At 48.3% G+C, this 16,151-nt stretch overlaps 1 protein-coding gene across 2 annotated transcripts in view; it reads right to left on the bottom strand.

Moving 5' to 3' along the window:
- LOC132447029 (regulator of G-protein signaling 7-like) overlaps positions 1–15,288 on the bottom strand; it is a 45,563-nt gene extending 30,275 nt beyond the window's left edge. Inside the window, exons 1-2 of one of the 2 annotated variants that reach the window (XM_060037639.1) lie at positions 14,990–15,288; positions 14,330–14,438 (exon numbers count right to left, since the gene is read on the bottom strand). In XM_060037639.1, the coding sequence (XP_059893622.1) occupies positions 14,330–14,401 (72 nt within the window). In that variant the 5' untranslated portion in view covers positions 14,402–14,438; positions 14,990–15,288. The remainder of the gene's footprint in view (positions 1–14,329; positions 14,439–14,989) is intronic. The other variant, XM_060037638.1, reaches the window with a different exon arrangement.
- Positions 15,289–16,151: the final 863 nt, after the last annotated feature.

A 16,151-nucleotide genomic window follows, 5' to 3' on the forward strand; every position in this document is an offset into this window, starting at 1 on the left:
AGGAGTTTCGGGAAACGCTCCAAAGAAATTATCGATGGTTCGAAAGATCCACCTTTCGAACCATCTTACGAGCGAAGATCCATCGATATCGGCAAACGGGGCCCTGTGCGCCTCCGGATGGCCGTAGCGCGGGGAGCTCTCGTAGGGATTGGGCTTCTCGGGGTTTGTTTACCGGCGTATGAATATACTGCGTCAGGTTCTCCGACGTCTCTCCCTCTTCCACAAAAGGTAAAGACATGCAATGGTAGTTATCTCGGCCGTAATTTGGCAGTAATGGTGGAAAAAGTAACAGACCGGGGAACATAGAACCCTTTTTAAAAAAAGGGTCCTATGTTCCCCGGTCACATACATATCGGGGAACATAGGACCCTTTTTGGGAAAAGCAGGGAACATAGGACCCTTTTTAAAAAAAAAGGGTCCTATGTTCCCCAGTCTCATACAAAGAGGGGAACATAGGACTCGGGGAACATAAGCTGTGTTCGAAATCGTTCCCTATCATGGATGTAGTGCACTAAATAGGGTGCACGCCATTTTGTAGGGTGTTCGAATTCTCAGTGGTCCACTATATAGGGCACTATATACTATATAGGGCACTATATAGTGGACTTATATAGTGTCTCCGGCTTTCGTTTAGAAATGTCAACAATTTATTTGGGATTTAACATAGAATATTTAACATTCAAAATGAATTAAACAAGGAAATGTAAAATTCAACATCAATACAACCTCCAGCTTTCGTCGTGAGTGACCGGTTTGTTTACATGATGTTGGCGCATCTGTCTGCGTCACACAAATACCCGGCACATTTACTGACGCAAATGACGTTTAGAAATCTTAAGCGTAGTGTCCGAATTCTCGTTTGTTTGTTCTCTAAATAGTGCACTATATCAGGGACACTATATAGGGAATAGTGAGTGAGTGAATAGGGAACGATTTCGAACACAGCTATAGACACGCTCCCCTATAGACTACCGTAGGTTTATGAACTAAACGGCGGCAAGCTAGCGAAAGCCGGCGGCAAGCTTTGCGGAGCACCGGTATTTAACAACCATGGCGAATCAAAATATGATCACACACTTCTTCTTCTTTATATAGCCTGCCTATCCATTTTTTTAAGTGCAATAAACACGGACAATATCCGACCGTTTTTTCTTTCAATTTGACCGGTAAAATGAAACCTTCCCGGTCACATGACCGGCACCAATTTCTTCTAGCGGAAACACTGCCCCACGCATCAACACAGCCTGAGTACCGGACCCTGGAAAGGTTAATGTCTGAAAAGTGAATCAATTTCAACCTCCACCATAGCTCCTGTTCCTGTCCCTATAAAGTTTGCCTGCAATGCACTTATCTCGCAGCTGCACCAAATTGAACCTTTTTCCAGAATAATTGACAGAATATGCACTGCACTTTTTATGTAGCTAAAGGTTGTTTATTTGTTGTGTTGTATTTATGTATAACTTGTTGTCTCCTCAATTCTGTTCTGTTATCTGGCTTCGAGCGGATGCACCAGAAGCAAACTCCACAAGCCTTTACTCATTAAACTGTTGAATTTGTTGTGTTTTTATTTGTATTTGACTTTTAACCTGATCTCTTATGTTGTTGTGTGGAGGAAAAAACAAGAAGAACGTTAAATCTTCTATTGATCAAACACATTAGCTTTAAATCGACAGCTGTTGTCAGATCGCCCCTCACTGTCACATCAGAATAATCAAATAAAATCTCAATTAATCTCAATAGAGCGAGCTAATATTTGAATATTTTTATTTTACTTTATTTGAAGTAGAAGCAATATTATTCATGCTGCAATTCAGTCTTCCATGTTTGCTACTCTAGATTAGGGCTGCACGATTATTGCCAAAATGATTATCACGATTATTTTGATCAATATTGATATCACGATTATTTACCACGATTATTCATTGAAAAAAAAATCTTTCGAATTTCTACCACCCCCTTGTGGTAGGAGCCACACACTGTGCTCAGCGGCAAATTGCCGCCAGGCCACGCCCCCCCCCCCCTCCCCCTGTTTTCACGCTTCGCGCCGGACCCACGCAATCGCAGACAGGTGTACAGGGAGCGCTTGGTTTGCTTTGCAACGGAGGTAGAGCGTTTACTGCATGGGCGGGGCTCTTTCTTTTTTCGTTTTCTTTTTTTTGCGGACGCATTATTTAAAATTTAAATGTAAATTTAAAAAAATAAAAAAATAAAAAAATAAATACATTTAAAAAAAATATCGCGAAAATATCGCGGGAACACTACGTGTCATCGTGGGACGCCAATATCGTCATCGCGATAAAAATTCGATATATTGTGCAGCCCTACTCTAGATAACAGGCTTCTGAATACTTCACCCACAGACACATGTACACATTATAGAGAAATATTACATTTGTGATAAAAATGTCTGTCTTTAAGACAAAAGTTTGTCTGTCTATCTGTCTGTCTTTGTGTCTGCCTGCCTGCGTGCGTGGCTGTGTGTGCGCAAGTGTGCGTGCGTGCGTGCAGTGACATTAGTTCTGTCCTAATGAGTGGTGCTATCTCTCCTTCCTGGGGTGTTTCTGGTTAAAGGTTAAGTGATATCTGAACCTCATTAAGGACTGCAGCAGAATGCAGAGGGGTCCATGAAAAGGCTCACAACGCTCACACCGCAATACCATTCAACCTCACTCATTCTGCTTCCTGGCCTGCATACGGCGGGTCAGATGGGGCAGGAGAATGAGGACAGCAGAGAACACGACAGGAAGAAGGAAAATAGTTTCTGTAGGGAAATCGACGAGGCCACAATGTAACCTACAGAGGAATCACTCCCTCAGAAATCCATGCTCAGTAGATGGAGAGGGTTGACAGGTAACCGGAAGGTTGCTAGTTCGATAGCCGGCTCGGACACTCCTTTTGGAGTGTCGAGGTGTCCCTAAGCAAGACGCCTCAGCCTACCTGTTCTTGACTCCGCCGTCGGTGTGCGAATGTGTGAATGAATGGTTGTCGCTTTGGATAAAAGAGTCCTCCCTCTGGGCCAAACCCGACTAGGAGCCCCCCGTTGGCTCAGTGGTTGTTGTGTTTTCTGTGAAGGTCTGCCATTTGTGTAGTTTTGTTATTTCTTATTCACTTAGTTAAGTTATTGATAAACGTCTGAGGCTCGGCAGCTCAATGGTGTAGTGCCTCTTTAAGAGAACAGTGTGCTGTGGGTCCATGTGACCGGTGTTCGCCCAATAAAAAGGTGGCGCAAGAGTTGTATTATTGGTACATAACTTTGACCCGGTGTGCAGCCACTTGATTTATTAGCTGCTTTCCCTTTGTTGAAAAATAAACAAACAAAAGTGGAATACCGAGTAATATTCTTTGTACACCGGGTTACCCCTTCCGTGGGGAGAAAACGGAACACTAATAAATCAAACGGCCTGAGCACATCAAGCCAAGAGCCAAGTCTGTCACCGCCCTATCAGCATTGACCAGTGAAGGAGCACCAAAGGAAGAGGAATAGGCCGAATAGACCCCTCTGTGGAACAGCGCCTTGGTCAGTGCGAGAAAAGGAAGATGGATTTGGCAGAATTAGCGGCCCTGAAAGGAAAGCGCTCAACAGCACAGGCCCTCTTCAGCAAGAGAGCGAAGAAGCTGTCCCTCACTGTAGATCTCCTAGGAAAAATTGACGAGATCAGAACACTTGGTGTGGACTTTGAAAAGGTGCACGATACTGGTCTCGAATATATTGATGCTCTGGGAGGAGTGGAAAAGGCAGAAGAAGAAGCAGCTCATGCAGAGGAGAAAACGGCGAAGTGCCTTGACACATACACAGACACGCTGCGGCTCGCTAAGGAGACATTATGGTTCAAATTCGCCTATGTCGAAATAAAACTGTACGCCGACGGTGCAGAGGAGAAATGTGCCGAGGTTGAGTACACTGACGTGAAGGAGTTGCCGGAGGAAGACTGTCAAGTCCTGAGAGAGAGCCTGGAGGAGAGGATCAGCATGCTCGAGCGGAAGGTGCTTGAATGGGAAACCATTGTCTCTGAAGCCAAGACAACAGTGTACAAGCAGCAGCTATACAACCTGGGAAACAGACTGCATGACTGGGTGCAGAGCTGGAAAAAGTTGAAGCGGACTGAAGAGCTTGACGGGGGAGAAGAGGCGGCGCCTGCGGTTCCGAACTTCCCACACGCACCACCACAAAGCATCCCTGGCATGAATCCCGGGGTGTACGGCTTCAGACCACGGATCAGTCTTGAAAGAACACGCCTGCCCACGTTCTCAGGAGACATGACCGACTACTACCGGTGGAAGGCTGAGTGGGAAGAGCTGGAACAGCTGGGAAACCCACAGAGGACGGCTGGGGTTACAAGGTTCCATCTCCTAGCAAGTCTCAGCGACAGAGTGAAAAAAGACCTGGTTCTGTCCAGCTGTGCGTCGGCGGATGAAATGTTCAGGCGCCTCGACAACCGCTTCGGGAACAAGGCGAAAATCGTCCTGAGGATATCCGAGGAGGTTCAGGCCCTACTCCCCGTAAAAGGAAACGACCCCAGGAAAGCAATTGAACTGATCCAAACTGTGGAGCGGGCCCTTAGCAACCTTATGATCCTGGGAGAAGAGGATGTTATAAAGAACCGTTGGGTAGCACAGTCCCTTGAAAGCAAGCTCCCAAGCTCTCTGAAGGAGAAATGGATTGAACACAAGTTTGAGGCTGCGAATGGTTTTGCTCCATCTAACCACTTCGACTGCTTACTGCGCTTCCTGAAGAAACAGGAGGCAATTCTGGAGGAGCTGGATCTGCTGGAGGCAATTCCTGGAGAGTGGAGCCCCTCAGTGAGAGGCCCGGCAGACAAGCAAGAAAGAGGAGCCAAGAAAGCGTTCTCCAAAGCCACCTCAGGCCAAAGAGGGTCCCAGTCAACGGGCTCATGCTTGGGCTCATGCACTGCCTGTGCCGATGAGACACACGCTGGCAGGCTGTTTGCCTGCAAAGCCTTCAGGGAGATGGATCTCCAGAGGAGAAAGGCCCATCTAAAGACCCATGGGGGATGCAATCTGTGCCTGTGCTTCCACCTAAAGGATGGCCGTTGCAACCCAAAGTTTCTCTGCAGTAAAATGGACTGCCGCAGAGAAGAGTCTCACCATTATCTGCTCTGCCCCAAGTTCATCGCTCAAGAAAAAGACACTGGTAGCGAGGAGCAAGGTACCAAGAGGGTGGAACGAAAAGGCCTCGGGATGACCAGCCAGCAGGTAGAGCTCCTGGCGAAAGTCACTCCGGAACTGAGAGCAGAATTCAGGAAGGCATTTTCCAACAAAGTCTCAACAACGATCTGCACTGCTGGAGGTGGACTGAAAGAATACCCGGTGGTAATGATGTTGCTGGACGTAACCACTAACTCAGGCCAGCTAATCGGTGCTCTTATTGACCTGGCCTCTGACACCAACTATATAACAAACAACGCTGCCCAACGCCTTGGACTGATTGGTGAGAGCATTAAGTTAATCGTCCATGGAGTAGGAGGGATGAGAAAGACTGTCACAACCAAGAGATACTCCCTGCGTCTAAGAGTGAAGACCACCAAGGGGACGGTAACGGAACACAAACTGCTCTGCTATGGCCTGGAGAGTATCGCGGAGATAAGTCAGCCTGTCACTCCGCAGCAACTGCAAAAGATCTTTCCCGACGTCGCTGCAGAAGAACTGGTCCGTCCTGAGAACATAGATCTTTTGATCAGCCACAGGGAAGGTCGCCTAGTTCCACAGCCGTTCAAGATGGAGGGAGATCTAGTCCTCTGGGACGGCCCACTGGGCAAAACTGTTGGCGGTACTCACCCTGATCTCTTCGAGATGGTCGACCTAACGCTGCACCAGTCCGAAACCCACTTTGCAAGGTCCATGAGAACATCCTCAAGGGTGTACAAGGAGGTCCTTGTGGATACCATAGACCTGAGTGACGAGGACCCAACGAGGATGGAAAAAGTGACACTCAGCAGCACCACTGCCACGAATAAAGAGGTGTTTGAGTGGTTCAAGTGGGACAGTATTGGAGCAGCATGTGACCCGAAATGCGGGAGCTGCAAGTGCAGCAAGTGTCCCCCGGGAGGCAAAGAGATGACCCTTGGAGAAGAAAGGGAGTTAGAGAAAATAAAGGACTGCCTCTCGTATGTGCTAGTAGACAAGCACAGTGACGCCCCACACTGGGATGCGGCCTACCCATGGAAGGCCGACCCAGCGATTCTGCCAGATAACCGCCGAGCAGCGGAAGCAACCTTCCGGAACACCGAGGCTCGACTGGCAAGAGAACCTGTATGGAAAGCGGCATATGGAGAGCAGATCCGCGAGATGGTATCAAGAGGAGCAGCCATCAAGCTTACAAAGAAAGAGATTGAGGGCTGGAACGGGCCGATCTGGTACATCAGCCATCTGGTCGCCCCGAATCCTCATTCTAGCTCAACGCCAGTGAGGATAGTCTGGAACAGTAGCCAGGAGTTTAAAGGGATGAGCCTGAACAACCTTCTGCACAAAGGCCCTGATGTCCTCAACCAAATCCGAGGCGTCCTCCTGAGATTCAGGAGCAGATTGTACGCTGCTCTTGGTGATGTTAAATTTTTTTATAATTCAGTGTGGCTGAAGGACGAGGAGGTACACCTCCATCGATTCCTCTGGAGGGATAACCCCGATGATGAAATCGGTGTGTTTGCCGTCGTCAGGGTCAACATCGGCGACAAGCCTGCCGGATGCATCGCTCAGGTTGCCATGAGAGAGACGGCAAACCTGCCCCAGTTTGCATCCATGGTTGCAGAACGCCGGATCCTGACCAGGGTATCTGCAGGTTTCAGCAAGTCAAATTTAAGACTTTTTAAGACCTTTTTAATACCACCTTGAATGAAATTTAAGACCTTAAACCCGCGATGGTGGGGGGGATCCCGCTGTATTACAACCCAAGCATAGCATGGTCACTCAATGAGACTCATTCAAGTTTACTTTCTGTCTGTTTATTGAACATAAAGTGATACTCCAGGGCTCCAGACTAACTCTTTCCTTGGGTGCACTGGTGCGCCTACATTTTTAATTTGGGTGCCCCAGCACGTATTTATAGTGCACCCAAGTTGTAAGTTGTTGAGAGGGGGGTGACAGCGTCTGGGCCCCCGGGCAGCTGCACCGGTTGCACCGTCGATATTTACGCCACTGATTAATAATATTTTCACCATTAAATAAATGCCTTCTGTAAGACCTGGGGGGTAGGCTATACCACGAACCTCGTTGAACATACCCAGGCTTTCTTGGGAAAACCTGGCTCGACAGAGCCGCAACTCGCAATCACAGTTAAATGGTACCACGACGCTCACTTTAGATTCAATTAGTTGAACCAGGTTTTCCGCTTTAGGTTCAATGCGCGTTCACATAAAAGGGGCGTTTCTCGCGTCATTTGACTCACCCTTATGCAAAATAAATCGCGCAAGAGCGGTGTATTTCATCCAAAGAGAGCAATGTATTATTATGAACTCCTACGAGGAATTCAAAGTTCAAATCACAGCCAAGGGGAACACGGTTGCCCATAATATGGCTAGGGTGGCGTGCTGGCAAAATAGCCGACCGTGTTAATTAGTAAGTGAAAAGATTCTGCATATTGTCTAAAAAATATTATGTATCATCATCCCTTTTACCCCCATATATGTGGGGCCCCATGAATTGCGAGCCCAAGTACCGGGAATGCACTCGATCTCCGACCCAATATCGGACGTGCACGTCAAGTTGCTTGCTTTTAGTGGCGTGGTTCAACGTCTCAAATATCAAAACAAAATCAGCCTTGTTGACGCTGCAGATTCGCTCGTTTCGGATGAAAGGCACTGGTCCGAAGCGAGTTATATACGCCGTTTTGTCCCTTCCAGCAGTAACTGTACGTCCACACCAGGAGCGACCAAAGTGTCAAAGACGCTTTGGTCGCTGCGAATATTCGCTGCAAATTTTTCTGTTCGCTTTGGTCGCTCAAGTCGCTCATGACCTACAATTCAATTATGCAGACGCATTTAAAGGAGCCGTATGCGTTTAGTAGGCCCTACAGACAGCCATATCAAATATTGAACTCTCCCATACACCTTGGCCATATTGCCGAGACGGTTTTGCTTGTTCGATAAAGTGCTTCGACAACAAGTAGGACAGTGATTCCCCCCAATATAAAAAAAATCCTAAAATGTAGGCTAATTACAACCGAGAACAAAAAACCCTGCGTGCTGTAGTAGTTGAAATATGTTTCACTGATCTGGATCTGCAAATCATGATCTGCACTCATTCGTCGCATTCAAAACAAATAGACGTTGGCGCACATGGCTAATTTGCATACGTGCACAGGACTGGTTGGCTCCGCAAGGCAAATAATGGAACATATCTATCTATCTAGGCCTTTCTGTCTATCTATCTATCAACGCGTGTCTAGTTTTAATGTGATGTATTGTGTGTATGTCCAGTCAGACTTGTTCTGTGTGGTCTTGTAGGCTACTGTCCTGTGTGGGACGAACCACCTAAATGGATTCCCGACGATTTGTGTCGTTTGGTATTAATAAAGACTTGACTATCTATCTATCTAGACTATTTAATTAAAAATTATTCACCTCAGGCTCCGTGAATAGTGGGGAATAGAGGGATAAAAGACAAGAGATATATCCCTTGTCATTTATCCCTCGTCTTGTCGATTAGTTTGTTTATGTGACGGTTTTGTTTAAAGCATGCTACACGCGATTGGTTGGTTAGATTGGTGGCATGTAGAGCAAATTATAATGATTCCCGCTTAAATACGAACGTTCTAGATGTAGCCTATAAATACTCCCGCTTATCATCACTTGATATCCAAACCACTATGGCGTTTCGATCTCTGAACTGAAAAAGGGTGGGTTCGTACAACACCGGGTGCCCAGTTACAGCCGCGATTAATACTTCAGCCGACATTTTGTTCAGTGAGTGAATAAAGGTAGGTAGGAACCAAAGTGCCTGCCGATGTTCCCTGGGATCCACGCAAGCGAAGAGCGTCTACATTCCGATTGGCTGTCAGTGTTTGGTCGCTGAAGCGAATAATAGTCATTTGCATAAAGTTAAAAAGTTTTCAACTTCTTTTTGACGCTCTGGTCGCTCAACTTTGGCCGCTGGTAGCGTTGGTCGCTTTGGTCGCTTTGGTCGCTCTTGCCCATAGAAAGTGAATGACTTCCGGCGATTTGGTCGCTCAATTCGCTTCTGGTGTGGACGGACAGTAAAGGTGCTCGCGATTTGAGAGTCAGGGAACATCAAACCGAAGAGATCTCCTATCCCCTCATTCGAGTTTTAGGACTGGTGCTTGACCACTGTGTTTAGAATCCACAACACCTCCGCTTTCAGTGTTGGTGTCGCACCAAATGCTGCCCTCAGGTCAGTGCTAGCAGCGCGGACCGTCTGCGGCGGTAGCGCCGGGGCAGAGATGCAAAACGTAGAAATGGCTGGAGTCTGTGTGTGGCTCCTGGCAGAGGTTTTATGTTTTTGGCTCTGCATATGGCTGACGACAGCCTTAATCCCCATGGTGCCGAGCTTGAATGTAGGCTACTTTTGCACGGAATGCATCTGGCCTGTTCTGGGTTGGCAACGGACGCTAGCCAACCTCGGAAACGGACGTCTTCCAGCCAACTGACGTTGAACTTGCATTTACCCATTGTTGCAGACTAGCTAGCAAGCGTGCAGACATCCGTTTATATATGCAGCTAGCAAGAAAGTAGCCCCTCATACATCTCCTTCCCGAAAAGTCCCGCGAGAAAAAAAAAAAATTAAATAACCCTGCCCCGACAAATTTAAGACCTCCGAGTTATAAATTTAAGACCAGCATATGACATTTTTGATGAATTTAAGACTTTTTAAGGCCTTAAATTTAGAAAAATGAATTTAAGACTTTTTAAGACTTTTAAGACCTCCGCGGACACCCTGCTGACAGAGGACTGCTACGTGGACGACATATTGACGTCACATAATGACCTCCAAACCCTGATTAAAATGACCAAAGGAGTGGAGGAGATCCTAAAAGCAGGGGGTTTCTCCCTCAAGCCCTGGGTCCTGACAGGCCAAAGTGGGAGGAGTGAAAAACCCACTGACCCCAACAACGTCGGGTCGACAGAGCCAAAGACCCTGATACTCCCCAACCAGATGCGTTCGAAGAGAATAAGGCATTGGGAGTGGGATACGAACCCGAATCTGACAAACTCCGTGTGCTAACGTCTGTGAACTTTTCAAAGAGGCGAGGAAAGATGAGAACCGGGCTGGATCTACGGGAGGATGAGATCAGAGACGGCACCCCCGACCCTCTCACCAGGCGCATGCTGCTGTGTCAGGTTGCAGGGTTCTATGACCCCATCGGCCTGGCCTCACCTGCCAAGCAACGAGGAGTGATGCTCATAAGAGAGTCCTTTCAGGAAGCAGGAAGAGACCGTCCCTCCAAGGACACCTGGGATGATCCTCTCTCGACACGTCTTCGAGAGGCTGCAATAAAGCTCTTTGAGCAGTATGTAAGGCTTGGCCAAGTCAGATTTGATAGGAGCCTCACACCCCATGGAGCCATAGGCCGCCCGATGGGGATCACGTTTTCCGACGGGAGCGAAACTTCCTACGGAGCCGTTCTTTACCTTCGGTGGGAGACGGAACAAGATGGAGTCGTAGTGAAGCTGGTCGAATCAAAGGCCAAGCTCACCCCTCTAGACCAGAAAGGTGATGTCATTAAAGCAGAGCTTTGTGGGGCTGTCTTTGCAACCCGCCTGAAGACATACTTCGAGAAGCACTGCTACATCAAGGTCGAACAGTGGATCCATTTTGTCGATAGTCCTGGGAGCCATCCAGAAGGATAGCTATGGCTATCAGACATTTTTTGCAAACCGGATTGGAGAAATCCAAAAAGCCGGACCAGTGGACAGCTGGAGGTGGGTCGTAGGAAAAGACAATATCGCCGACCCCATCACAAGGGGAGCATCCCCTGAGGAGCTTGCCGAGGGATCAGTCTGGCAGGAAGGCCCTGGTTTTTTGAAGCTGCCTGAATCAGATTGGCCGGTGAAAACCGCCGGAGACATCAACCCCTCTGTCACTGAAGAGATCGGGGAACTTCGGAGGAAGGCGTTCTCGGCCCTGAGCCCAGCCCAGGAAATGGTCGGGCCCGACCAGCGTTGCGCTTGTGCGCCTGTGCGCCTTGTGGACCCCCGAAGGTTCAGTTCACTGACACGGTTGTGCGGGACCATCGCCTGGATAAGACGAGCAGTGGAAATCTGGCTGGGTGGCAACTGCCAGGCCCCAGTTCAGTCAAAGTGGGAGGCAAGACCATGCCTGTCTGTGGAAGAAAGAGCAACAGCTTTCAAAGATGTAGCTCTCGAAGCTCAAGACGTTGTCAAGTTCCGCGACACAACCCTGGATCGCCTGGTGGATCAGAAGGAGGAAAAGACGGGACTCTTTCTCTGCGGAGGGAGAATCCAACGTTGGGATGAGGACAGGGTGGCTGTACCGCTAATCCCATGCCAGTCGTGGCTAGCAACCCTGCTGGCTATGGAGGCACATGAGGAAAACCACGAAGGTGTCGCCTCTACCCTTCTACGGACAAGAAGGAAAGCCTGGATCATGCAGGGACGAAGGACAGTTAAGAAGGTGCTGGACAACTGTGTCACCTGCAGAAAGCAAAGAGCCGAGATGTGCAGGCAAATAATGAGTGATCTCCCTCAAGAGCGAACCAAAAGAGCAAGCCCATTCGAGTACACAACCCTCGATCTTTTTGGCCCCTTACAAGTAAAAGACGCTGTTAAAAGAAGGACAAGCAAGAAGGTCTGGGGCATTGTTTACTGTTGTATGGCCTCGAGAGCCGTCCATGCGGACCTCACAGATGACCAGTCGGCAGAAAGCTTCCTCCAAGTGTACTCCCGCTTTGTTGCTCTGCGGGGGCATCCAAAGAAACTATGGTCCGATAGAGGCACCAATTTTGTTGGCGCCAAGGCGTCTCTGCGTGAGCTGCATAAACACCTGGCTTGCCTGCAGGCTGCGCCAATGGAAGATGTAGCCGCCAAGAACGGGACCGAGTGGAAGTGGGAGTTCCACCCCGCAGATGCACCCCACAGAAATGGAGCCGCGGAGGCTGCTGTAAAGCTTTTGAAGAGGGCGCTCACAAGCCTTGGAGGAGCTACAGAGTCTTTCACATGGGGAGAACTCCAGACTCTGTTCTATCAGGCAGCCAACCTGACAAACGAGCGTCCAATCGATGCCAGAGCTCAAGAACAGGAAGACTCGGTCGAGTATCTAACACCCAACTCTAGGGCTGTAACGATACGCGTATCAAACCGAAAATCGCGATACTCAAAGCCACGAACCTGTCTCGCAGTGTGAGAAGGCAGAAGCGCGATATGCCATTTCTAACTCTTCAGTCAAATTGTCAGATTGAAATTTGCTAATAATTTGTCTAAATAATAGTCTGCTGACAGCGCCCCCTCCTATCGATGCCGTAAATATGTGACGAGATGCCCTCTCTGTGATCACAGCTCTCCGTGGCTACGGAGGATTGCATTTCTCCACAGCCGTCGAAGTCCTCATATGCGATATGAACGACATTTATCCAGAGTTGGCCAAGCGCGAAAAAAATTGCCTGTGTGATCCTGTCTCTATTGTTTTGTGTGATTTGACTGGCAGTTTGTCTGCTTATAGGTCGGAATGAAGCGGCCACCGATTATTGACAGGATGGGTACTTTATTCTACCGGACTCGTTCGCTTCTTCACTAGACACACGCGCTACCGCTCGCTCTCCTCGCTCGTCCACTCACTCGCTGACGTCACTCACACACGCATACGCACACTGCCATTCTCCCGCACACACATATGCTACTCGTAACACTATGCCTCGTTATTGCGACGTTCATGTTTTTCCTCATCTATTGAAAGTTAGGCTATTAAACATGTTGCATTCTATACGGCCTGATTATTTAATTATCATTATTTAAGCTACATAGCCTAATAAGAAGCGCTAATAAGGATATTTGAATAAACCAACCAAACAGTTAAAGGGGCCCTATTATGCCTACCAGCAAAAAGCATCCTCCAACTGCAATCTTTGGTTATTTCTTTATTAATTTAGCTATACTTTAATAGTATTATTTCGGTTCAAATCTGTTCAGTGTTCCAAATTATTTGTTATTAAATGTTACATTAAGATAATTGGTATTTAAGTGTTGTTTAAATAAAATGCTTTTTAAATTTAAAAGAATCGTGGGATGTATCGAACCGTGGGTCAAAAATCGTGATACAAACCGAATCGTGAATTTGTGTATCGTTACAGCCCTACCTAACTCCCTAATACTGGGTCGAGCATCGCTTGGAGGAGACACCAGCGGGCTTGACCTAGAGACCCATCCCTGGCGTCGACTAAGGGCTATTCAAATCGGAGTGGACCGGTTCTGGGCAAAGTGGAGAGAACTAGCTGGCCCAAATTTGTTTGTTCGACACAAGTGGCACCGGACAGAGAGGAACGTCAAAGTCGGCGACCTCGTCTGGATTGCTGACCCAAACGCTTTGAGAGGTCAGTTTCGTCTGGGCCGGATTCTGAAAGTCTACCCTGATAGTAAAGGGATCGTCAGGGATGCCGACATCGCAACTTGTGATGCATCGCAACATTGATTTTGGTAAGTTGCCTGGATCATAAGATCATCAACTTAAGTGGGAGGTGTTGTGTTTTCTGTGAAGGTCTGCCATTTGTGTAGTTTTGTTATTTCTTATTTACTTAGTTAAGTTATTGATAAACGTCTGAGGCTCGGCAGCCCAATGGTGTAGTGCCTCTTTAAGAGAACAGTGTGCTGTGGGTCCATGTGACCGGTGTTCGCCCAATAAAAAGGTGGCGCAAGAGTTGTATTATTGGTACATAACTTTGACCCGGTGTGCAGCCACTTGATTTATTAGCTGCTTTCCCTTTGTTGAAAAATAAACAAACAAAAGTGGAATACCGAGTAATATTCTTTGTACACCGGGTTACCCCTTCCGTGGGGAGAAAACGGAACAGTGGTCATCCAGTCTCATTCCCCCATGCTGACTCCATGAGTGCTCAGCAGTCACCCCCCCCATGGCCCCCATAGGCCCAGCTCTAGCAGGACAGAGCTTACTTATACGTTCTCTATGTGGTGCCCCTTATATCCAAGCCAGCAATAGGAACTGTATTTAATGTACTGTGTGTGTGTGTTTGTGTGTGTCTCTGAAGACAGACAGACAGACAGACAGACAGACAGACAGACAGACAGACAGACAGACAGACAGACAGACAGACAGACAGACAGACAGACAGGCAGACAGACAGACAGACAGACAGACAGACAGACAGACAGACAGACAGACAGAATACCTTCCTATAGACCAGCATGTTAGGCGAATCCTCCAGCGCCCCACGGGGAATGCTGGTGTTGGTGTGGGCCATGGCGGACCACCAGGACCTGTGGAGATCTTCAGCAGTCCTGAGGGACAGAGTCGCCTCAGGGTTAGTCAGTCTGCTCCCAGTACAGGCCACATAACAAACACATCTGGTTGTACAAATACCTTCAAATGATCCAAATAATGTCATCGGTCTGTGTTATATTACTACCACTTAAAGCCCTTGGAAAATACATTTCTTGCCCATTATAAAAACAGCAGAAAAATATTTGTCATTAATGAGGCTATAAAGCTGCTAAACAAAACTCCTGGTTAAAGACGATGTCCCCAAATGAAGGTGGCTGTACTGTTATCAAACTGATCCTATCTTCTGTTGACTATCGGCTGACAACCACAATCCGATCATCAGTCCAGTTCCACATCGGACCCCATCGGACCTGGTCGGAGGGCGCAGCAGGTGGCCCGTCGGAAAGATCAAAACACCCCAACATGCTCCTAACTTCCCGACCTCAGTCCCGCCTGCTCTGTGGACCAGTGGACTGATCCACACGGGCCGTTCTACCAACACCCACACTCGGGTTCCTGACCCGTCGGACCGCACCGTTCAAGGGTCACTCGGGGTCTGATCTCTTACTTCTTCAGTCGTCCTGCGCGCGAAGAGGAGGAAATTCAAAGATGATGACGTCAACTGTCACGAGCCTTCTATCGTTGTGCACCTGTTATTATGGTTCTCCTAGAACCCGGTGCTGCTTGCTTGGTCGGTGTCCACGAGCCCCCAAGGCAAACACACGGGCATAACGGCTCACAGCTGACTGGATGGTACGAGAGGGCGGAACAGCCCGCGAGAAAGAGGTTTACCGCACGAGACGAATTTTACACCGCGCTGCCGCGCACCAGTCAAGGCTCCGCGAGCGCGCATCATTCGTGGGGGCCAATCACGGCGGAGTGACGTCATCAGCGCCTTGGTAACGTTACGGTTGCGAATTGCGACCGAACATACGGAAGAGGAAGGTATTATATAATTGACAATGCAAACAGACGATCTTTCACGTGCCATGCTCCCTCGGGACGGCGACTGCTCACGCGCTTACCGTGTAACGCGCGGGACGATCCGGACAACCCGGTGTTGTGTCGAGATCTGTTTCCCCGTCGAGATGTGTTTCCCCTAGTCCCCGCCCCCGTCCGAAATTACCCGAAAAGGCCCTCTGTTCCATAGGAAAGGAGGCTCACACATCTTTCAAATTCATACTGCTGACTTGTTTCCCCACAAGAGATAAGTGCTGTGATTTTCAGGCTGATATCATTCAATTTGACCATTTAGAACAGGGGGAACGCATCCTGACAGCTTGGAATATTACTGTCAGATACTGTTCCCCCTCTGTTCCATAGGAAAGGAGGCTCACACATCTTTCAAATTCATACTGCTGACTTATTTCCCCACAACAGATAAGTGCTGTGATTTTCAGGCTGATATCATTCAATTTGACCATTTAGAACAGGGGGAACGCATCCTGACAGTCATTATCTGGGACTAGGGGAAACACATCTCGACGGGGAAACCCAGAGCGTGACGCGGGCTCGGGTCCGAGGGGGGACGGTGACGGTGCGATGGGTGGAGGTGATGGCTCTGCAGTAGGCCAGCCTCGTTCTTCTAAATGCGTGTTCCGTGACCGTCAGGCCTTTATGAGAACAGGTCCGGGCCTTATTATATGACAGCCTGGATATTTGATGTTCCTCAATCCTCAGACATCAAGAAATGTTCTGCTCCTTAAGTCCTCTCCGCCCCTGGTCAGTGG

This window comes from Gadus macrocephalus, chromosome 18 (assembly GCF_031168955.1).
Source record: "Gadus macrocephalus chromosome 18, ASM3116895v1".
Classification (NCBI taxonomy): Eukaryota; Metazoa; Chordata; class Actinopteri; order Gadiformes; family Gadidae; genus Gadus; species Gadus macrocephalus.